We start from the raw sequence: 22,608 nt of genomic DNA, 5'->3' as shown, positions 1-22,608 counted from the left end.
CCCTTCCTGAGGATGATGGGGTTGGCACAGGGCTGTCCTTCCCAGGCCACCGCTCGGCCCTTACCCAGCTCCCGGGTGGCACGGCCCTGGGCCCTGCGGGGCAGGCAGCGCTCATGCAGAGAAGCCACAGGGCTTCCGCTCTGCAGGCTGCGGCCGCGTGTATCCCCGGGGCAGGAACTTTCTCCTGCCTGGGCAGGCAGGGTTCTAGGCCCAGGACGTTTGGCCTCAACACACCTCCTGCCACCCTGGCCGGCAGGTGTGCTGTCAGCCAGAGCCCAGACCTCCAGCCTCGGCTGTCCAGGCTGGAGACTGGCTGTGTGGCACTTCAGCACATCTGTAGCCTTTTCCGCCTCTCCCCAACCCACTTCCTCCCCCCGGAGGCAGCCTGGGTACTGTCCACGCCACCCCCCCCCCCCAGGGAACCTGGGAATCTCCACTCAGGAGACGGCTGAGTCCTGCCAGGGTCCTTAGGTCCTTTCCAACCACCCATGCCCACCTCCCGGCTGACCTCCACCGCACGCGCACGTCTCAAGAAGCTGACTCGTGACAGGCCGGCTCTGCCCCAGCCGCCAGCGCCTCCCTTGGGAGGGCTCTCAGGCCCAAGAGGACCTGTCCTCTCTGGTCATCCTTCCTCACACGTCCAGTCGAAGGTGGGTGGCGCAGCGCCTGCTGTGACCGGCACCACTGCTATTATCATATTTATTTGGGGAGGTGGCCTGGGCATCGGGGTGGAAGCAGCCCCCAGAACCGCCCCGTGGTCCTCACGAGCACCAGAGGCTGCCTGCAGAGGCCTGGCCTCCTCCCCTCACGCACCTGTGGCCTCACCCGCTGCCTTCCCCACGCACAGCAGAGCTGGGTCCCTCACACCCAAGCAGACATGGGGGTGCCCGGAAATGAGCCCTTCCTCCCTCAGGGACAGAGGGGCCAGGCGGCACCGAGGGGACAAATGAGGCAAGCCTGGACCTAGGAGGAAGCTACGATCCTGCAGTGTAAACACCTCCTGTGGAGAGATCTGTGGGGCTGCTCGGGTGGCCTGGAGTGAGGCTGCCTGGGAGCTGCTCATCCTCAGCTCCTCACAGGGCCCAGACTTGCCCCGCCGCCCCCCCCCCCCCCCCCCCCCCGTCCCACTGCTCCCCACCGCCCCACTGCACCCCGCCGCCCCCCCGCCGCCCGACTGCACCCCGCCGCCCTCCCCCGTCCCGCCCCCCCCCACCGCCCCACTGCACCCTGCCGCCCCGCCGCCAGGCCCACCTGTCCCTTCCACGGCTGGGCCGACGCCCCTGCCTACCCTCGCTCAGAGCGCGTTGCCTCCCAGCTCTGTACACCCTGGCCGGCCTCAGGAGACCCTCGGGGACGGGCCCTACCTGGTCTCCCTCCCTCGCACCCGCGCTTGGCCTGTCTGTCCTCTCTGGACGCAGCGGGAAGGCCAGGGAAAAGCCCTGGTCAGAAGGAATCCTGGCAGCACGAAAACCACAGGCCAGGCGAGAACACCGCATCTCACCCGCTCGGCAGCTGGGCACACCTGCCCGGGAGGGCAGTCTGTCCAGAGCAGGCTTCCAGGAAGCTCAGCATCAAGCTGAGGAGTGGAGCACGCCTGGAACGCTCTGGACACAGCATGACCGGCTGGACAGCCTGGCCCACCCCACTGTAGCCGGAGGGACGCGAGCGCGTGCGCACGCACACACACGCACGCGCACACACACACACACACACACACACGCACACACACACACTCTCCTCCAGGTCTAGCTGCCCAGAAAACCCAGAGATTAACCTCTATTTGTGAAGTCAGTGAGGCCCCTCGATGCAGAGCTCGGGCTGAGTGAGGCGGTCAGCCTCCTTCCTTGCAGGGCCAAGGCCGGAGGGGTTACAGGAGCAACACAGCGGCCCCATCTCACCTAGCGGGTGAGTGTGGGTCACATCAACTCCGTGGGGGGGGGGGTCTGGCTAGCACCTACCTTCTCCAGGCCAGGAAACACAAGCCTCTGGACGAGTGGCTCCACCTGCCACTGCGGCTGCTCTCCCTGAGTGCTGCTGGCCGGGCCACTCGCCGCCAAGCACAATGGGGGTGGAGGAGGGGCCTCAAGGGCTCCATTGTTCCCCCCCCCCCAGCTCTCAATCCCCGATTGTCCCTGGGAGCAGGGCACCAAGGAGCGCAGAGGCCCCTGCCTCCACCTCGAGGTCAGGCCGGTGCCCCTGTCCTGCTCACTGCACTTCTGAAGGCAGCCCAGGACTTGCTGCTGCCCAGTCCTCGGCCTGTCCTTTCCTCCTCACCCACGCCACCCCATCCACTCCAGAGAGCAAGCGTACTGAGGCACACACACAAGGCAGGGCTGTGCTCACCACAGGGAGGGGAGGGACTGGTGGCAAACGCCAGACTGCCCTGCTGAGTCAAGGATTCAGCCGGCCCAGGAGGGAGGGTCCACTGCCCTGGACCCAGACCCATCTCCCTCAGGGACTGAATGCCACCGGTCAGACTCAGGGCTCTAGGAGCTCTACACTGACCGGCTCCCAGGGCGGATGTGAGCTGGCCTGAGCAGCCCCAGTCAGCATGCCGGTGACCTGGGGATGGATAGAGACCCCTTAGCTGCTCCTCCAGGCTAGCCAGGTGGCAGCCAGAGGCCCAGTATGGAGGGCAGAATCCCTAGCCCTGCTTAAAATGGAAGCACCCCGCCACAAGGCTCCGACACAATTATTTTATTCAAAGGTCGGTCCTGCTCCAGCAGGAGGAAGAGGGGCAGTTGGAGGGGCAGCCCGGGAGGGTGGGCGGGCGCCTCGCGGTTCTCGGTGATGGGGAGGGGGGAGAGTGGGCCCTTAGCCACAGGTGCTGGCCGAAGGCACAGAGCCCCCGTGTGGCCAGCAAAGGGAGCTCACCAACTCCTGATCCCAGACATCCCTGGCCCCAGGGCAGGCCCCACCAGAGCCTAGGCAGAGTTGGGCCACACCCTGCTGAGTGAAGCAGGTCCTCAGGCAGGGCCGGTCTCCTGAGCTTTCTGGATCTCCTGCCAAGAGGGAAGAAAAGAGGGACGTCTAGGATCTCAGAGGACTGACCCCTCACCCTTCCTCCTGGGAGGGGCTCCCTCAGCCCCAGCGCCCTGCCAGGCAGCAAGGGGCTCAGGCCCCCAGACCACCTTTAACTTTGCCAGAGTCTACGCAGGGACAGAGTGGCAGTGTCTGCCTACAGCAGGCAAGCAGAAGGGGCTCACCTCCAAAAGCGCCTGCTTCAGAGCGACGTAGGCCGTGTCCAGGTTGTCGTTGATGATCACCAGGTCGAACAGGCCAGGCTCCTTGCCTGGGGACAGGGCAGAGTCAAGAGCACTGTGTCTAGCCCAGCCCATGCCGGTCACTAAGCCCACTGCCTTGGCTGCTCTGCTGCCACTGCCATGGACAGCCCGACCTGTCCAGGACGTGGGGCTGCCGGGAGAGGGACAGCCCGACCTGCCAGGGTGTGGGGCTGCCTGGACAGGGTTGGTAGGGAAAACTCTCAGGACGTCTCTCCAGCCAGGGCTTGCTCTCCTGATGTCCCTGAACCCTAGGCCGTGGGCACCAGTGCTATTCCCGGCTTCTCATTAAGACTGGCATAAGGCCTGGCCAAGTGGCTCAAGTGGAGAAGCAAGTGTGAGGCCAGCTCAAAACCATAGCACCACTAGAAAAACCCTCCGCTGGGTGCCAGTGGCTCATGCCTGTCACCCTAGCCATCAGGAGACTGAGATCTGAGGATCACAACTCAAAGCCAGCCCGGGCAGGAAAGTCCATAAGACTCTTTTTTTTTTTTTTTTTTTGGGGGGGGTCCAGTTGTGGGGCCTGAACTCTGGGCCTGGGCGCTGTCCTTCAGCTCTTCAGCTACGGCTCTACCACTTGAGCCACAGCGCAAGTGCTCTACCACTGAGCCACCTTCCCAGCCCCATAAGACTCTTATCATCAATCAACTACTCAGAAAAAGCCAGAAGTGATGTTGTGGCGGCTCAAATAGTAGAGCACTAGCCCTGAGCCAAAGAAGCTCAGGGACAGTGCTCAGGCTGAGTTCAAGCCCCAGGACAGGAGAAAACTGGTGGTGCAAATCTATAATCCTAGCTACTTAGGAGTCTGAGATCTGAGGGTTGCCATTTGAGGCCAGCCCAGGTAGGAAACTTATTTCTAATGACCACAAAGCACCTGCAGCTGGGCTTGATAGCTTAAAGGTACTTGGAAGGTAGAGACACGGAGGTCCGGGGAAGAGAGGGTACTTATCACAACCAATGGCTGTGCATGGAGGTACGTGCCTGTCAGTCATCCCACCGATAAGGGAACACACAAACAGGAGGATTACAGTCGAGGCTCAGTTCAGGATTAAAGCAAGACATTATTCTCAAAACAATCAATGCAAGAAGGGCTGGTGGAGTGGCTCAAATGGCAGTGAGCCTGTCCTGAATTCAAATGCCAGAACTGCCCCCAAACAAACAAACAGAAACAGACTGTGTGCCCTGTGCCCTGGGAAGACTGCAGCAGGAGCTCCCTCGCGTCCTCAGGTGGTTGAGTGGGTCTGAGGGCCCCTGGGACGGAGGTGGAGAACTCCTTCGCACAGGCTCTGGCCCCCTCTCCCTGGGGAGGGGGCAGGGTTTCCTGGCCACACTCACTGCTTTCCATGTCAGCCCGAGCAGCCGCCAGCCGCTTCACCAAACTCTCCTCGGTCTCGGTGTTGCGCTGCCGCAGCCGTTGCTCCTACGGGAGGGAGGTGCCCCCTGAGCCGGCTGTCCGGGCGTGCCCCCTGAGCCGGCTGTGCCCCGGGCGCCCCTTCCCCGGCACTCACCAGCACGTCCAGCGAGGGAGGCTGCACCGAGATGTAGATGGGACACAAGTCCGTCTTCTTGATGTTGTGCACACCCTGAAGGTCCACGTCCAGCACACAGATGCGGTTCACGGCCTGCACAGCCTGCACAGCAGCCTTGCTGGAGGCGCAGAGACAAGGCCACGGCCAGCTGAGGGCATGGAGGGAGGCCTGGCCCAGGCCGCGGAGTCCTCAGGAGCAACTCAGCCTCCAACAGGTCTGGGGAGACCTGCCCCTCCCTCCCCCGAGGTCCATCCTGGGCCTGGCCCTAACACCCCAGACTTCCCGGGTACCACAGGCACAGCCGGTGCACCAGGCCCTCTGCTGGTCCCGCAGCCCCCGGCGAGGCTCCTGGGAAGGCTGAGGTGCTTGTCGCTCCCTGTCCCTCCTGGGGGAGGGTCACGTGTGGCCCTGGAGGGACGGCTGAAGCACAGCCAAGCCTGAGGCGTGACTGGGCCTGTCTACTTCCTGGAGCCTCCTCACCGAACCCCTCGTTGACATCTACCGTCATGACTCAGATGCAAGGCTCCCGGGCCCCCCTGGGTCATGGCCCACCTTGTCCCGTATAGGTTCCCTGAGAACTCGGCATGCTCAATGAAGTTCCCAGCCGCGATGTCACGCTGCATCACCTCCCTGGTCACAAAGTAGTAATCTGGAGAGGAGGAGGGCTGTCCGGAGGGCGCCCAGGCCCAGCCCTGCCTGGTGCGGCCTTTCTCCTGGGCTTGTAAAGATCCTTCTCTATCCCACACCGCAGGCTGTCCCTGCCAGACTCATGCTGCCGGGACAGGCAGCACTGCCCTGACTTCCCTGGGGGACTGAACACGAGGCTCCAAACATGGGGCTGTAGTCCTCCAGATCGCATGCAGGAGGCCAGGCTCCAGGCAGGGGCAGCCCTGTCCACTCAGACAGAGAAAGCACCCAAGATGTGCTGAGGGGCACACCCCACGCACGCTGTCACACACGAGGGTGCAGGGCCCTCAGCACTCACTATGGTGCACACCGCCTGATGAGGCAGGTTCAGTCTTCAGCTAGGGAGACGAGGCAGCGTGCACGGTGATCGACAGACCCAGAGCACGGGCCACTCCCACCCTCCGCCCCATGCTGCCTGTGGCCCGCAGCTCACCTCTGCCATTCTCCTCACCGGGCCGAGGGTCCCTCGTGGTATCTAGGAAAAAGATACGTCACCCGCCGAAGGGCTGCAGAGCCCTGTGGTTCCGCTCAGCCCATCACCAGTGTGGAGGGAAGGCATGCAGACCCAAGCCACTGAGGCCAGGACACTGGTCCACACTCAGGCCCCGGGGGGAGGACGCAGGGCTGCAGAGGGTGAAGAGTGTCTCCCGGGCTGGCGAGGTACATGTGGGGCTGCGGGGCCTAAGTCTGAGGCCATCCCCCCGTCCCCGGACCCCAGTGAGACTCACGGGACACGCTGAAGCCGAAGAGGTTGCCATACTCCTGGAACAGCTTCTTCAGCAGGGTGCTCTTCCCAGCCCCCGACGGCCCACTCAGCACCACAGGCCTGGGGCCCGACATGACTGCGCAAGTGAACGGCAGGGACGGGTGTGAGCAGCTCTGTACCGCGCTCCCTGGGGAGGTGGTGAGGGTCTCCCAAGGCCACACCACCAGACAGACGTCACTCAAAACCCCACTTAATCCAGCAGCGATGGCAGATAAAGGCAGGGAAAATGGCAGGGCTGTCCACAGGCCTTTCCCAAGTGACGCAGCACCACCTCCCACACAGCTCAGGCCCGGCCTGAGATCGCCAGCCCCCACGGGAGCCACGCGGCACGAGCCCCTGGATTGGCAGCAGACAGGACAATGACCCTGTCCCCGAAGATGGGGCTTCACCAAGCCAAGGCTCCCAGAAACCGCACACTAGGCTCAGGACCCCCACCACGAGCGGTGGCGGGCGTGGGGACCCTCTCAACTCTACAAACAAAGGTGAGCATAGCTGCCACAGGCAGGGCCACCAAGCAGCCAGAGAGGAGCAGGCCTAGCAGTACAGCCGAGTGCCAACTCCGGGGTCAGAGCTTCATTCCCTACGCTTGGCTGGGTGGCACCTTCCCAAACCAAGAGCCCTCTCCACAGCTGACACTGGACCTCACCACCCCAGCCCTGAAGTCACCTCCCGTAGCGCTTCCCCACCGGCTGACTCACACCCAGACCAAGCCTCATCCAGCTCCCTCCAGCCTGGTCCCCCTCCTTCTCGGTGGGAACCCTCCAGCAAGGCGGCCAGCCCTCCTTCCCCTCCTTCCCCCGGCACGCACCCACCTCCTTGGCAGTGTGCAGCGTCTGTGGTCAGCCGCTGCGATGCTCTGAGGGTTGGGGGAGGATGTAATCCCTGCCAAGCCTGCACCCGCCCTTCTGAAAATTAAATCCCTGAGGCACCAGCCTTGGGTCACAGAGAGGTCAGCTCTACCACCCACTGTGCAGGAAGGAAAAGCCAGTTCCTTGTCCTGTCCTTGAAGTACGCAGCTGCCCACTCAGCCCCGGTGAGCTGAAGGCCCAGGCTGCGTGTGTGTGTGTGTGCTGTGTGTGTGTGTGTTGGGAAAAAAGAACCAAGATACGGACTGCAGTCACACTGCCGCTCTGTTCTGGGTCCAGAGAGGTATTTGGAGGCTAGAGGAGCTGCCTGCTAACCCAAACACCTTATATCCATAGGGTTGGACACAGGTTTCCTGTGGGATTGTCTACGGGTAGAGGTTTCAGGAAGCACAGCCACTAAAGATCTTATATTCTTAATCCCCAATGTAGGCCACAAGGTAATCTCACAAGAGCAGTCTACTGAGGTTCTCCTGCTGTATGAGCACGACTGCATGTAGGGAGAGCAGAACACATGCACACACACAAACACGCGTGTGCAGCAAGGTCACCTGCCACACACACGTGAACACACAAAAAACGTGTGCGCGGCAAGGTCACCTGCCACACACACACCTCCTGATGGGGCTACCAAGCGCTCAGATCAAAAGCTCCCCAGACTACGGCGCTGGCCCCATCAACCCCATCAGGATTGCCAAAGGCTGGTAGTCTATAGCTGGTAGCATGAACTCTACATCTGACCACCTTAGCCAGCTGCTACCTAACAGCCATGTCCTGCTTCCCTTGAGCTCCCAATGGGCAGTACTTGCCCTGGGTTCTCCAGATTCAGTGTACACGACTCCAGTATGCAGCCACTGCACACATTTCTAAGTCACCAGCACAAAGAAACGGAGACTCAAAGAGATAAGTACGAACGCAGAAGGACCCTCAGAGCTGAACTGAAGGCAGAGAATAGTCAGAGCTGAACTGAAGGCAGAGGATAGTCAGAGCTGAACTGAAGGCAGAGGACCCTCAGAGCTGAACTGAAGGTAGGGGATCCTCAGAGCTGAACTGAAGGCAGAGGACCCTCAGAGCTGAACTGAAGGCAGAGAATAGTCAGAGCTGAACTGAAGGCAGAGGATAGTCAGAGCTGAACTGAAGGCAGAGGATAGTCAGAGCTGAACTGAAGGTAGAGGATAGTCAGAGCTGAACTGAAGGCAGAGGACCCTCAGAGCTGAACTGGAGGTAGGGGAGGGGAGGGTTTAAAGTGCTATAGGTAGGTAGAGCTACTGAAGGATCTTTAAAGTAGGCTATCTGCAAGGTCAGTACAGATGGCTCAATGTCCCTAGACACGGGGGCGGGGAGGCTGGCAGCAGGCAGCCCGTGTCTCTCTCGGAGCTTATCCCCTGAATCCTGTTGATGGAGAGTCCAGGCAGCCCCAGCTCTATACCCTACCCACTACCAGGTGTAATGAGCTAGTGCCCTCAACCAGATCCCCATTCCTAGGGTTAGGAAGCCCATGCTAGCTCCCGAGCCAGGCTCTGTGGGCTGTGAAAAGCTTAAAGAGAGGAGAGAACACCTGCGTGCCCGGTGCAGGTTACCCCACCCCACCTATGTCTCTGCTGAACGGCCCTCCCTGTCTTGTCTCTGAAGCTCAGACTTGCAGGTCTGTGTCCATGTAAGCCCACCTCCTCTGGAGGGGTGAACTCCAGACAGGCCGATGCAGGGGCCACGGGAGGACGCCTGCTCCCCCCTGCTGCTCCACAGGGTTCTGAAGGGCATCACTTGGCCACATGCTAACCGGGGGCCACCGTGAGTTGCTTCTCTGGAAGCCACACAGACCGTGCCACTGCGGAGGTGCGCGGAGCATCCTGAGGGAGGACCCGGACCCCACAGGCCCACTTAGGGAGGGCTCCAGCCAGCAGCCATCTGACAGGGCAAGTACTGTGCCACCGCCCGACCTCAGAAATCACACATGAATCCCGACTTTGCCCTAGCAGTTGCCCAACATAACTGAGTGGAAAGAGCAGAGTGGAGGGAATTTCCTTTGGGAAAACAGGAGAAGGCACTCTGGACCTCCATTCTCATTGGCTTTTCCATTCTCAAATGCTAACTGCCTGCCCCAAACCAATTGTGCCAGTGCATGATTTCCACTGGAGCACCAGGAGGGAACACTGCTGAGACCTTCCCTGATCTCAGCTTCCCCCTTCGGGCAGCCAGTCACCACCCTCCCAGGCTTCAGGTCACCAGTGGAAGGACGAAACTGGAAAGGAGATTTCAACTCCCCCATTCCCCTTCTCAGACAAGCCGCTCAGGGCATGTGGGTGGGCAGACCGCTTCAGGAGTCTACTCCACCGGAGAGTAAATGAGAGCCACCAACTCTTCATTCTCCTCCTTACCTGAGCGGGACTGACATACTGTTGCTTCTCAAGGAAGCCAGGATGGAAGGACATCAGCCAACCGTCTGCCAGTCTCCACATCCTGCTGGTGCTACCTGGCTTAATTTATCCCCTTCCATCAAGAGGAAGGAGTAAGTTCTAAATGGGCCCTAAAAGCAACCTATGGTCAAAGGCAAAGCCAACATGAGACTAAAAGGGTTTAGGACCTATAGATAGCAGAGGTGGAAGGACCCCAGACATCACAATACTGGCCAGCTACTCTCATAGAGAGGAAACTGAGGCCCACTACACTCAGAGTTACGAAGGGATAAGAAAAGTGGAGAATGAGGCACTGAGGCGGACAGGGTCAAGGAGGAATGGGGTGGAAGCCTAGGCCAAACACAGGCAGAGTCAAAGCTGACCATAAAGTCTCTTCTTCCTACACCTGCTTCCTCACTGCCTGAGATCACTCTCCCCCATTTCCTCCTTCCACCACTTCCTCAAATCACCTCAGCATGTTTCCTGGCTATTCTGCATGTGCCAAACAGAGAGGTAAAAGTGTGGGTGTGCCTGAAGCGAAACATACTGCCTCTTCCAAATTTCTGACTTCAGGAAATGATCTTTCTTTTTCCAAAAGCCCAATGCTGGGGCCAAGGTGTCCCTGAGCCTCCATGAAAGCCAGGTCAACTGACTACTGCCTTGTGTGACAGGTGGTATAAAGTGGGAAGATAAGGAGCTATGGTGGCAGGAAATTCTGCCTATCAGTAGCGGAAACAAGAAAACACAGTCGTGGTAGTTTGTCCTAACTCACTTTTCTACAGATTCTATCTAAATCAACTTTTCTGAGGAAAAAAAAAAATTCCTGTGTGCCTCAGTAAGGCATGGTCTGGAAATCTAAGTGCTAGAAAACTCCAGAAAAGCCCATTGTCTGGCAGGGCTGCCTAAAAAACCTCAGAAGAACGTGGACACCTATAAAACAAATTGCCATACCGGGTACAGTGGCTCAAGTCGATAATCCTAACTATTCAAGAGGCTGAGATCTGAGAATTGAGGTTCCAAACCAGCCTGGATAGACAAATCCAAGACTGACCTCCAGTTAACCAGCAAAAAGCTGGAAGTCACCAGACATCAGTGGCTCATGCTTATAATCTTAGCAACTCAGGAGGCTGAGATCTGAGGACCAATGTTCAAAGCCAGTCTAGATAGGAAAGTCTGTGAGACTCTCATCTCCAGCTAACCACCAAAAAGCCAGACATGGAGCTGTGGCTCATGTGGTAGAGTACAAGTCTTGAGCAAAAAAATCTGAGTTCAACTCCAGGGTCAGAGCACCCACATGCACCCACAAAAGCTGAGCACACATGTGAGACATGGTTATCCAGCTGCATGAATGGCAGTGCCTGTGCACACAGGCACACAGCCAGTAAGCCTTGCACCTTCCCAGAGTGACCACTACCCTGAGTCTAACTCTCCTCTCAAGACATTGCCTTTGTAACAGATATTTAGATGAAATAAAACAAAAATGAAACAACACACACACGCACAAGCTCGATGACTCCTGACTCCTTAGGGCCATAAATCAATTAAAATCAAGACAAAGGCCTGGCCTCCCTGCCTTCACTTTGCATTTGTCCCCTTTCCCGGAGATAATGTTCTTTGACCAGGATTGTTTAATTACGTGTACTCTCTCCTTGCCATTCTTCCTCTGTTTAAACCTAACGTTCACACCTGTGCCCTGAAGATGGAATGGAAAGCTCACTCTGACTTCCTGCTCTCCTCTTCTACTGGATCTGACAAGTTGGAAACACTGGAAATGACCCCCTGGCCTAGAATACACTTGGTGACCCAGAGCCAGGGATTCACACTTGGGTTGGTAAGCCACTCGCAGCTTGCTCAACTGGACTAGCAAGGCAGAAAAGGAGGACTCCAAGCCGCTGTCCAAAAGGAGAGTTCCACACAGCTGCCAGGCACACGGAGGCGTCCTTCCCTTTTTTTCCAGTTCACAATGGCATCAGCAGTCTTGTTTGGTTGGTTTTTGACCAATTTTAGTGTATTAACCAAATTCAGTGTATTAAGGTGAGTGGCCCGACAGACAGGCTGGGCCGCTGTAGCTGGGCCACTGCCTATCGCTTCCAGCTCGCGGCGCCCCGTGCCTAACCGGCCGTGTCCGACAGAGCGACGGCTGGGACCCTCAGGCAGAGAGCGATTTACAAACCCTGATCTAGACTCCGGTCTGGAGAGACCGCCACGCCACGTCCGTGGCTGGAGGCCGCTCAGGTTCAGGTCGCCAGAGAGGAAGGGGCAGACTCGGACCGGGACGCGCAGAAAACAGGAGGGCCGCTAGGCGATCGCGGGACCGCCGAGCCCCGGCCGGCCGGAGAGCTTGGAACACGCGCGGCCTCGGGGGCCAGGACGCCCGCGCGGGGGACACACGCCCGCTCGGGGGCCGCCGCGTGGCCATCGGGGGCCAGGACGCCCGCTCGGGGGCCGCCGCGTGGCCATCGGGGGCCAGGACGCCCGCGCGGGGGACACACGCACACTCGGGGGCCGCCGCGTGGCCATCGGGGGCCAGGCCGCCCGCGCGGGGGCCGCCGCGTGGCCATCGGGGGCCAGGACGCCCGCTCGGGGGTCGCCGCGTGGCCATCGGGGGGCAGGACGCCCGCGCGGGCTCCGGCTACGCGGGTCCGCGGGCAGCTGGCGCTCCACGCGCCCTCCCTTTAAATGGCAGGCGCGGCCCCCGCGGGCCCGGCGGCCCGAGCGCCCCCCGAGCAGCCGCCGCGCACTCACCATCCGGAGCGGTGCGGCCCAGGGCTGTCGCCGCCAGCCCGGCCAGCGGGCGCCGCAGCATCCGGCGCCGGAGCGGCCTGCGTCCGCCCGCGGGACCACGTCATAGCGGCCGCCCGACCTGCTTGGCGCCTGCGGAGTTGCGTCACACGGCCGCGCCGCCCCGGCCCGCCGCCTCGCAGCCGTCCCTCTCCGCAGGGCCTCCCGCGCCGGGAGTCCGGGAAGGGACGCGAGCCCGCCTCCTCCGGCAGGGGCCCTCGGGTCCGGCCCCGACCCGCTCGCAGACCCGCCCGCCGGCGGGTGGGCTGCGCGCGGCCCCGACCCGGCCCTCATTCTTCGGCGCTCGTCGTCTCGCCTTCTCCGCGAGCCCCCCCCCCGCTTTCGTCATAAACCTGCGCCGGCCGCGCCCCGCCCGGCCGGAGCGCCGCCCCGCCGCGCGGTCGCTCTCGGGGACGGGGCCTGGCTGCGGCTCGCGGGAGGCGGGGAGGGCCCCTGGCCGCGGCGGAGCCGTGAGTGGGCGGCCGGGCGGCTCCCGCGCTTCTGGGGCCGGGGACGGGCAGTGGCGTCGCGGAGCTCCGGGCTGGGGGGTGCTCGTTCCAACAGAAGGGGTCGCAGCGGAAAGGAACACAGACCTTGGTCTTGACGCCTCCGCAGCGCCTCTTCGGCCTGGGCCGCCGGGTCAAGCCAGCGCAGGCCCCGTCGCAGTGGCGCCCGGCCCTCCGGAACTGAGCTAAGTCAGGCTCTTTTCTGACCGAGTCCCCAGCCTTGCTTGGGTCTTTTGACATAACAGCTCAAACCAGGAGATGGTCCAAACCAAAGCTCTTCAGTTGTTGAACCAGGAGCCATTACTTTTCTTGTTTTGTCTTTCAACCTCTTGTGTTTGGTTCTATGTGACCTTAGGAATGGTGTTGGGATCATCTTTTAGAGGTTTCTCCAGGGGACATGGCAGTCTGCAATGGAGTCTGTTTTTCACCTGGTCCAAAAGTGTAATGATGCTGGGCACTGGTAGTTCACGACCGTAATCCTAGCTACTCAGGAAACTGAGATCTGAGGATCATGGTTCAAGGCCAGCCTGGGCAGGAAAGCCTGAGAGACTCTTTAGTAAACTACTGAGAAAAAGCTAGAAGTAGTTTAAGTGGTAGAGTGCTCGCCTTGGGCACAGAGCAGCTCAGGGACAGAGGTCAGGCCCTGAGTTCAAGCCCCAGGATCAGCAAAATACAGCTACAGTAGGTAGCTGTATTGCATCTGGCACATCTTTTACACACATGCCATTGTTTATCTCATTTGCTTAAGGAGGAAACTCCATGATTTGCCCAGCCCACTCCATAATGCATACCTTCTGTTTGTATGGATGTTAGTAGTTTCCTAGCAAGGAGGCTACAGTGAAGGCAAACAGCTCATTTGCTGGAATGAAGTCGCTGAAAACAGGGGCTACTTCCACCACACAAAGGAAGTGGTAACTGTGTAACCCACACAAGCACTTCCCAGCACTATCTTCCCAGGATGTGCCATCTGTGAGCTAGTACCACTCACACTTGCCAGCGAAACTTCCAGTATACCCTGGAGTTATCAAAAGGTGGTATGTGAAGGCAAGACAGTCATGTGGCATTCTGTCCCAGGGGAGAGAGCAGAGGGTAGCAGGATTGTGCTTCTTATAGTCAGTGTCCTCTGGGGAGTTGTCAACAGAAGGACCCCAAGAGAAGGGCAGTTGAGACATGAAGCACAAAAACAGTGTGGGGATTTGATCAATAGGGAGAAAGCAGGGACACTCCTTAGTCCAGGGGTACACACAAGCTTTGGGGATGCCATGGTAAGACCCCTGTAAGACTCTAGTACATTTCCAAGTGCACATAGCTTAGACTTGGTACTCAGGATGTGCTCTGGCAGGGTGGGGGGCAGTGGTGGTATTCAGCAAAAGGATCAGTCCAGAAAAGGAAAAGGGTTGAGGGTCTAGTTGTAGCAGTAACCCACAAGCCCTAGAAGTCCAGAGTTGGTGTTCAAGGAATTGTAAGACACCAGGTATTAGTCTGAGTCTAAGTGTAATCCATTTTCTTAAGTTAGGTGGCCTAAATATTTTTTAATCTTTTTTGCCAGTTTGGGGGTTCAAACTCAAGGCTTGGGTGACATTCCTGAGCTACTGTACTCAAGACTAGAACTAGTTCTCTACCACTTGAGCTACAGTTCTACTTCTGGCTTTTTGGTGGTTAACTGGACATAAGAATCTCATGGACTCTCCTGTAGAGGCTGGCTTCGAACTGTGATCCTCAGATCTCCGCCTCCTGAGTAGACAAATAAGTGTGGGGAATTCAAGTTTTGGAGCTCTAATAACTCTACACTTCATACACTGGCTTAAAACACACATAAGGAACCAGCCTTCAAATACAAAGCTGCTAGGGACCCTGGACGAGGATTGCACCTTTTGTTCCTTACCAACCTGTCAAGAGCTATAAGAAAACCGTGTTCTACCAGCTTAGACGAAGCATGGTGGCAGGCCGTTCTACGTTGGAGAAGGTGCCTTTCACAGGACACTGATTTTGCTGGGTAGATGGCCTTTGCATAGCTGTCGGGTATGTGGACCAATGAGCTCTCTCTCTGAATGGGCTGTTACAGTGGTCCCCATTAAAGTGCTGTTGTTGAAAAGAGGCAACCTGCCTGTCATGAGTGACCTATGTCAGAAACAGCTGGACATGTGTCTTTCCAGTCAGAATTTATTAAATAACAACTTCAAAAGCTATGTCAATGTCCTTATTGTTAACTTTCCAGGTACAACAGAGGTCACTTGATAGGCTAGGCCATTGACAACACAGGTCCTTTAATGGGGTTGAATTGGGACCTGTCACTCTTAACCCTTCTGACTGGTGTTCAACCATTTGAGCTGTGCCTCCACCTCCGGATTTTTGCTGGTTGCATTTGATTTCTCAAATCTCAGTCTCTTGATTAGCTAGGACTATAGGCACAAGCCACCTATGCCCAGGTCTTTATTCCAATCTTAATCTTAACTAATATTCTCAGATTACACAGTATATGTCACAATAATATAGATGATGGCTAGGACAGCTGTGTGTGTGTGTGTGTGTGTGTGTGTGCTTGCGCATGCATGCACACGTGTGCATGTGCATGTCAGTGCTCAGGCTTGAACTCAGGGCCTGGTCTCTGTTCTTAGCTTTTTAGCTAAAGGCTGGTACTCTACCACTTGAACCACACCTCCACTTCTGGAATTTTGGCGATTAATTGGAAATAACAGTATTACAGGGGTTTCCTGTCCTGGCTTGCTTTGAACCATGATCCTAAGACCTTAATCTCGTAAGTCCCTAGGGTTACAGGCATGAGCCACTGGTGCCCAGCTAGGAAAGCCTCTAAAGGGATGTAGGGTCAAAAGAACCCTTGCCTCCAGCATTGATACAAATGCCAAGAGATACAGTTGCAAAGAAGGTCAAGGCAGGTGGTTTAGTAACAGTGCCAGAGTTGTGGAGGCCTGATGCTGTGAAAACACAGGGCTCCAGGATGGGTGACCATTTAAGTGCATCCCATTAAATGGGAGCTGAGCTGAAGTCCCACCATCAGAGTTGCAAGTTGTCATCTGTTGATTCTTTTTTTTTGGGGGGGGGTCCGGTCGTGGGGCCTGAACTCTGGGCCTGGGCGCTGTCCCTCAGCTCTTCAGCTCAAGGCTAGCGCTCTACCACTTGAGCCACAGCGCCACTTCTGGCTTTTTTCTTTTTGCTTATGTGGTGCTGAGGAATCGAACTCAGGGCCTCAGGCATGCAAGGCAAGCGCTCTACCACTGAGCCACCTTCCCAGCCCTCATCTGTTGATTCTTGATGTGTGATGGGTTGGTGTATGCCTGCCCTCCTGCTAGCATTCCTTTCACATGTTCGGATGAGGGAGTATACGTCAGTCTGGATCTGCTGTTTTTGATGTTTGCTGAGGCAATTGTTTATTACTGTAATTATCAGTTTGCTCCTCATAGTGTGATGATAAGTGATTGTTGTTTACTTACATAAACACAATATAGAATCATTCTGTTTGGAGGCACTTGTACTCAAAGCAAAATGGCTTAGGTCAAAACAACTGTATTACATAATGGAATGGATTAAAGCTAGCTGCCTTCTTACATCCTAGAGTAACCCAGAGCAAGCTGCCTAATGCAAGCCATTTCTTAGGTACTTGATACTACAATTGGACTCATAACAGACTTACATACTGAGAAAATTGAGAACTGAACTGAGGAATGATGTTTCAGTGAATGGGACAGTACTTCAAAAAGGAAACAAGATTTTCATGCAGTTACGCTTTTGTCTGAGGTACTAGTTGTTTCACCACTTGTAAAACATCTACATGAAAGTACATATTATGATTATGATGCATTAGTAGAATTCATCTGACCTCATTTATAGGAGCTCAATAACAACGGTCAATACTACCAGCTCCTCAAACCTGTTCTGTGTAACCCAACAACAGAAAGAAGACCTCTGAAGAAAGGAGCCCAATATATGAAACATCCTTTTGAAAAGTGGCAAGTGGATTCTACTTGAAAACTTGAACTGTTCATGCTAATTGATACCTTTTCAGTTGGGTTGAGAACTATCTCAGCAAAACTGAAAAAGTATCAGAGATGTCGATTTTGCTAAAAGATATCATTCCTAGATACAGACCACCATCTTGAGAGTGTGGCAACAGAGGTTACTAAGGAAGGAAGTAGTCTTGGGCATTAAAGTTACATGCATCACGGAGATCTCAAGTTTACTGGAAAACTGGAAATGCAATGAATTATACACGAAAAGAGTGATAGCCATGGGGCTGGGAATGGGGTTCGGTGGTAGAGTGCTGCTAGCCTTGAGCAAAAAAGCTCAGGGACAGTGCCCAGCCCTGAGTTCAAGCCCCAGGACTGGCCAAAACAAACAAAACTGATAGCCAAACTATGTCAAACAAGCAAACTCAACATAACTGAGCACTTGGTGGCTCACCTCTGTAGTCCTAGCTACTTAGGAAGTGAGATCTGAGGGTCACAGTTCAAAGCTGCCAACCCTGGGCAGGAATGTCCGTCAGACTCTTTTATTTCCAATAAACCACCAAAAATCTGGGGAAGTGGAGCTGTGGCTCAAGTGGTAAGAGTGCTAGCCCTGAGCAAAAACTGCCGAGGGCATTGCCTAAGGCCCTGAGTTTCCGAGGACTGGCAAAAACAATACTACCACCAACAAAACCACATAAAATAGGACAATGTATTGTCAATTGTCCTTCTCCACATAACAATATGTCCCCTAGAAGATTGTTGCTATTAATTTAAGACATGGGGTGTGATCCAGGCTTCCCCAAAGAATAGGGCCAATGTTGAATTTCAGGTCTTCCATTTGCCAGTGTCCTATGTCCATTTGTGAAGAGTTCATAACAATACATCAAAAGAGAAAGCTGATGTACCTACCCCTAATATGTCTCTGTAATCTTACAACAAAAGGAGTTGATGGGAGGGGTGTTTGCCGTTCTAACTTTACAGTTTAGTTCTGGATCCTAATTTCTGAATTCCCTCCTCCCATACACTTTCTCTTTTTTTAGTTATCTTTTTTGGTGATACTGGGTTTGAACTCAGACCTCAGGATGGCTTGGCCAGGCTCTCTTAACACCTGAGCCACACGGCTCAGTCTGACTTTTATAATGCCTTCTATCCGTCCTGCACCAACAGTCCTCCCTTCCTGACAGACCGGTCACCTGGCCTATAAGGAGGCTAGCCTAGCTGAGTATCTTGGAAGACAGCGGGTGCACAGGCTTTGCTGGGTTCGGTGGCCGCCATTCCTGAGGTGTGGCCATGCTTGTAGGCCGGCTTGCTTGTAGAGCCAGCGGGTGGAAGGCTGGTGCTTCTCACTTTGCATGTCTGCTCGCGCCCCTGACTGTGGGATAGGCCATTCCGCCCGGACTGCGCCGAGGGGAGGCAAGGGAAGAGGGCACACGGCACAGCGGAGAACCCCAGGCTGGCAGGATCCGAAGGCAGTCTGGAGAAAGGAGCCCGGCGGAGCTGCACAGCGGCCGGCCGGGCAGGCGGCACCGCGGGCCGCCGCTGCCGGAGGCGGGATTCTTTGGTCCTCGGACCAGAGTCGTTCGGCGCTGGCTGAAGCCGGCCGCGTGCACGCAGCCCGGGCGGTGCTCCCCGCGAGCCGCCCCACGCGTGACGTCCCGCAGCGCCCCGCAGAGCCGCGTCCTCGCCCGCCCGGGCGCGCGGGCCGTGGTGTCCAGAGCTCCGTCCGGCGGAACCGGCGCGGAACCGGCCCTCGTTACTCCACGAGACCGGACGGGACGGGACGCCACCGCGCGGGAGCGGGCCGCAGGCCGCGGGCGCACCCCGTCACACACCGCGGCACACGCCCCTGTCCCCAGGCGTCACCGCGTGCGTCACCGCGTCACACGCCCCGTCACACTTTTGTTCACGTGCGTCGCCGCGTCATACACCCCTCACACCCCTGTCTGCGTGCGTCACACACCCGTCACACCCCTGTCCCTGTGCGTCACCGCGTGCGTCACCGCGTCACACACCCGTCACACCCCTGTCCGCGGGCGTCCCCGCGCCCGGCGGCCGCACCGAGCCACCCCTCTGCGCCAACGGCCCCGGGCGTCGTTGGTCGCGGGCCGCTCGGCAGGCCCGGGGCGTACCTGAGCGGCAGCCGTGAGGCTCCCGGCCCTCCCTCGAAGGCGAGCTGTCCCGCCAAGCTGTGCCTCGGTGGCATACCTGCCCGGTCCGGCCCGCGGTCGCAGACCTCTGGGCCGCCGAGCCGACTCGGTCCGCCCCAGGCGGCTGCGCCGAGGTACGGACGCCGCTACTGTGACGACGACGCCCCGCCCCGCCAAAGGCCCCGCCCACCAAAGGCCCCGCCCACCAAAGGCCCCGCCCACCAAAGGCCCCGCCCACCAAAGGCCCCGCCCACCAAAGGCCCCCGCCCACCAAAGGCCCCCGCCCACCAAAGGCCCCGCCCACCAAAGGCCCCCGCCCACCAAAGGCCCCGCCCACCAAAGGCCCCGCCCACCAAAGGCCCCGCCCACCAAAGGCCCCCGCCCCTAAGCGTCATCCCCGCGCGACGCGACGCCGGCTGGGACGCGGCGGGCCGTGGCGCGGGGCCGGGCCCTCTCCACGCAGGTCTCCGCCTGGGTCGCGGCGGCGCGGTCGGCCGGCCGGCCGCCGCCCGGGGGTGGGAGGGGGGCTGCGGCCTGCGCCAGCTGGGCCCCGCGCTGGGGCTGAGGCGGCGGCGGCGGCGCGGGCCCGGCCCGGGCCCGGGCCCGGCGGGGAGCGCGCCTGGGCTCCGGACACGTGCGCTCCGCGTTTCACCGGTGGCCTTTCTTCCTCCGTAGCTCGGAGCCCAGGCAGAACCTGCGCGCCGGCTGGCTCGGAAATCTTCCCGAACTCCTCCGGTCCGTGCGGACTGCCCGGGATCAGGCGTAAAGAAAAGGCAGCTCCGGAGTTCCTTCCCCGTAAGTGAGCAGACGTTCACTGAAAGGCTTCCCCATCACGGACCCTGGGGCACAGACGAGGAAAAGGAGTTTTTAAGGTCAGCAACCTGACAGGCGCCCTCGCGGGCGGAGGGGCGGCGGACGGGCTCTCCGCGCTGGGGAAGGGTGCGCGTGTGCAGGTGTGGCTGCGTCAACACGGGAGAGGCTGCCATTGAAGACTGCAACTTGGAAGTGGCGCTGTGGCTCAAGCGGTAGAGCGCTAGCCTTGAGCACAGACGCAGGGACAGCGCCCAGGCTGAGTTCAAGCCCCAGACAGTATTTTAGAAATCAGGGTGTACACCCCAACTGCAAAGGACTCTCCTGACACCATACCCCCTGGAATGGGCAGGCATGTGCCTCATGTGATTCATTATCTTTGGGAGTAAGTAGTTGTTTTTGAGAAAACTTCCACAGGCCATTCTCGTCCTAGAAGGCAACTTGTTAGTGAGATACATTAACAAGTAATACAGTGATTACACCTGGTCTGTATTAGGAGATTCAGCCAGATGCCAATTGAAAATAACTCAAAAATTTTTAATTGATTCTGTATTGTACATTATAGATTTTTTGTCATTCCGTAAACGATGTAACTTATTTATATAGCATTTATATTCTGTTAAGTATTATAGATAATATTAAAGTATATGGGAGTGTGTGCACAGGTTGTGTGCAAGTACTGTACCTTTACATATGAAAGAACTGAGGGCTGGGTGCCAGTGGCTCATGCCTGTAATCCTACCTACTGAGAAGGCTGTGATCTGAGGTTCAAAGCCAGAGCCTGGGCAGGACAGTCCATGAGACGCTTATCTCCAATAAACCACCAGAAAACCGGAAGTGGCACTATGGCTCAAGTGGTAGAGCACTTGCCTTGAACTGAAGAGTTCAGGGACAGAGCCCAGGCCCAGAGTTCAGGTCCCACAACTGAAAAACAACAACAACAACAACAAAAAAAACCCAGAGGATCTGTGGATTTTGATAGTTGTAGAAGAATACTATATCCAATTCCCTATAAATACTGAAGGAAAACTGGATGTAGATGTTAGAGAGACACCAGAGTTTGACTTAATTCCTGGCCAGGATTTCAGGAAGATCAATTAAAGGCAAAACAAAATTTTTGTAGCTTTTTTTGTCTTTTTTCTTTTCCCCCAGGACTGAGGACCGAACCCAGGGCCTTGCACGCGCCGGGCGGGCGCCCTTCCGCTGGGCTAAACCCCCAGCCCCAAAACAAAATTTTTAAAAGACTTCTTGGCTGGGTTATGGTCCAAGTGATAGAATGCCTGCCTAGCTAGTAATGCAAGGCTTTGAGTTGTAACTCCAGTACTGTCAAGAAAAATAAATAAATAAATAAATAAATAAGATAAAATAAAAAGCCTTATTCTCTTGCCTAGCAGGTGTAAACAAGGTCCAGTGGTTGACGTTCCACCAGGACTCTTAAGGAAAGATGGTGGCTTTGGGCAGCTTGCTTGGGTAAGCATGGATTTTCAGGCCCCTCACGACTCTAGTCAGGCTTACCTCAGGAAAAGCCTCAGCAGGAGTTAAGACTCTTGGGCTCCTGCTTCTTCCTGTCCCCAATGCTGTCAGCCACCCACTTGACCCCTTCCTGGCTGTGAGGTCAAAACTCTGGGTCAAGCCTTGTGGCTCTTCAGGGCACCCTGGCTAGTGTTCATGGCCAGCAGGAAGTTCTCTGTTAGGCCCTGATCTGGCCATATTGGTGATCTCTGTCCCCAAACCATCCACTTACCAGTACCCCATGTTTTGTGTGTAGGTTGCTGTGGCAGAGGACTGTGAAGTCAGCGTCCTCTGTGCCTTGCTTCCTGCACACATCTTCCCGGCAAGCTGATAGCAACAGGGCGTCAGTCACTCGTCTCCGTCGCCAGGCCTATGCTCGCCTCTACCCAGTGCTGCTGGTCAAGCAGGATGGCTCGACCATCCACATCCGCTACAGGGAGCCAAGACGCATGCTGGTGGTATGCTGCCTTCATCATCCAGATTTCTCTGGAGCTTGTGGCCACTGGACTCAGGATGGACAGGTCGCAGTAGTCACAGTACAGTCGTGCAGAAGAACAGACTGTTGGAGAGGAAGAATGTCTGACTTAGAACTTCCTCCAAGCATTAAAACTAGATAGGATGAATAAGTCAGTATTTTTATGTTTTGTTTTGTTTAAAGACACCTCCAATAAACTGTCCTGGTGGCTCATGCCTGTAATCCTAGCTACCCAGGAATCTGAGATCTGAGGATCCCAGTTCAAAGCCAGCCTGGGTAGGAAAGTCCATGAAACTCCCATTAATCTCTCCAATTAATCACCAAAAAGCCAGAAGTGGAGCTGTGGATCAAGTGGTCGAGTGCTAGCCTGGAGCAAAAGAGCTCAGGGACAACACCCAGGACAGACACAAAACAAAAAAAAACAAAACACCAACCTTAGGAAAAAGAGACAAAAAATAGTTCTCTTAGTAAAACAAAAGCTTTGTGGAAAGCTCACAAAAATCTAGAGAAAATTAAGACGGGTCTGTGTGGACACACGTGTGTTTCTCCCCTTTTAGATGCCACTAGACCTGGACACCCTGACTCCAGAGGAGCGCCGGGCCAGGTTCCGGAAACGCGAAGCCCTACTCCAACAGAAGAAGGAGGAAGAGCCAGAGCTGGTGGACGGTTTTGACACTGAGCAGTACCGACAGTTTTGGTCCAAGACCAGGAAGTAACTGTGGCTTGAAGGTGCCCCAGGGTGACTGTGAGGGCAGAGTTCTATGCCTGTAAACAAACTCCCATGTTCTTGAAGCCATCATCTTAGTGTCGTGTGTGTGTTGCACTTGTGTGTGTACTAATCCTGAGACTTAAATGCAGGGCTGAGTTGCTCTCTCTGACCTTTGTTATAA

The 22,608-nt window shown here is 56.8% G+C and overlaps 2 protein-coding genes across 4 annotated transcripts; one reads left to right on the top strand and one right to left on the bottom strand.

Annotated features, from left to right (window-relative positions):
* Positions 1 to 2,682: 2,682 nt before the first annotated feature.
* Positions 2,683 to 19,058, bottom strand: Guk1 (guanylate kinase 1). 3 transcript variants are annotated; one of them, XM_069994061.1, is made up of 8 exons: positions 18,980 to 19,058; positions 6,226 to 6,339; positions 5,931 to 5,972; positions 5,363 to 5,459; positions 4,790 to 4,928; positions 4,617 to 4,701; positions 3,207 to 3,292; positions 2,683 to 3,002 (listed from the first exon to the last, which is right to left on the bottom strand). In XM_069994061.1, the coding sequence occupies exons 2-8, from the start codon at positions 6,335 to 6,337 to the stop codon at positions 2,967 to 2,969; spliced, it is 597 nt and encodes a 198-aa protein (XP_069850162.1). In that variant the 5' UTR covers positions 6,338 to 6,339; positions 18,980 to 19,058; the 3' UTR covers positions 2,683 to 2,966. The 3 variants fall into 3 exon arrangements, with proteins under 3 accessions (XP_069850162.1, XP_069850163.1, XP_069850161.1); XM_069994062.1 differs by lacking the exon at positions 18,980 to 19,058 and adding an exon at positions 18,904 to 18,926; XM_069994060.1 differs by lacking the exon at positions 18,980 to 19,058 and adding an exon at positions 12,268 to 12,373.
* On the top strand, positions 14,746 to 22,517 carry Mrpl55 (mitochondrial ribosomal protein L55). The gene is made up of 6 exons (XM_069994089.1): positions 14,746 to 14,775; positions 18,158 to 18,581; positions 18,922 to 19,055; positions 19,597 to 19,793; positions 21,500 to 21,701; positions 22,276 to 22,517. Exons 1-6 carry the CDS (start codon positions 14,746 to 14,748, stop codon positions 22,432 to 22,434), a joined length of 1,146 nt encoding a protein of 381 aa, XP_069850190.1. The 3' UTR covers positions 22,435 to 22,517.
* Positions 22,518 to 22,608: the final 91 nt, after the last annotated feature.

Source organism: Dipodomys merriami, unplaced genomic scaffold (assembly GCF_024711535.1).
Source record: "Dipodomys merriami isolate MVZ:Mamm:240054 unplaced genomic scaffold, mDipMer1.0.p SCAF_440, whole genome shotgun sequence".
In the NCBI taxonomy this organism is placed as follows: domain Eukaryota; kingdom Metazoa; phylum Chordata; class Mammalia; order Rodentia; family Heteromyidae; genus Dipodomys; species Dipodomys merriami.
This window is presented reverse-complemented; position numbering and strand designations above follow the sequence as displayed.

Excerpts from the sequence above, each read along its gene's own strand:
- Guk1 (XM_069994060.1), bottom strand. The coding sequence starts at position 12,328 with ATGCTGCGGCGCCCGCTGGCCGGGCTGGCGGCGACAGCCCTGGGCCGC. Across the intron at positions 3,293-4,616 it reads TCGGGCTGACATGGAAAGCA|GCAAGGAGCCTGGCCTGTTC; the intron begins GTGAGTGTGGCC and ends CCCTGTCCCCAG. Across the intron at positions 3,003-3,206 it reads TGAAGCAGGCGCTTTTGGAG|GAGATCCAGAAAGCTCAGGA; the intron begins GTGAGCCCCTTC and ends CCCTCTTGGCAG.
- Mrpl55 (XM_069994089.1), top strand. The coding sequence starts at position 14,746 with ATGGTGGCAGGCCGTTCTACGTTGGAGAAG. Across the intron at positions 14,776-18,157 it reads GCCGTTCTACGTTGGAGAAG|GCCATTCCGCCCGGACTGCG; the intron begins GTGCCTTTCACA and ends ACTGTGGGATAG. Across the intron at positions 18,582-18,921 it reads CGCGCGGGAGCGGGCCGCAG|GCTCCCGGCCCTCCCTCGAA; the intron begins GCCGCGGGCGCA and ends GGCAGCCGTGAG.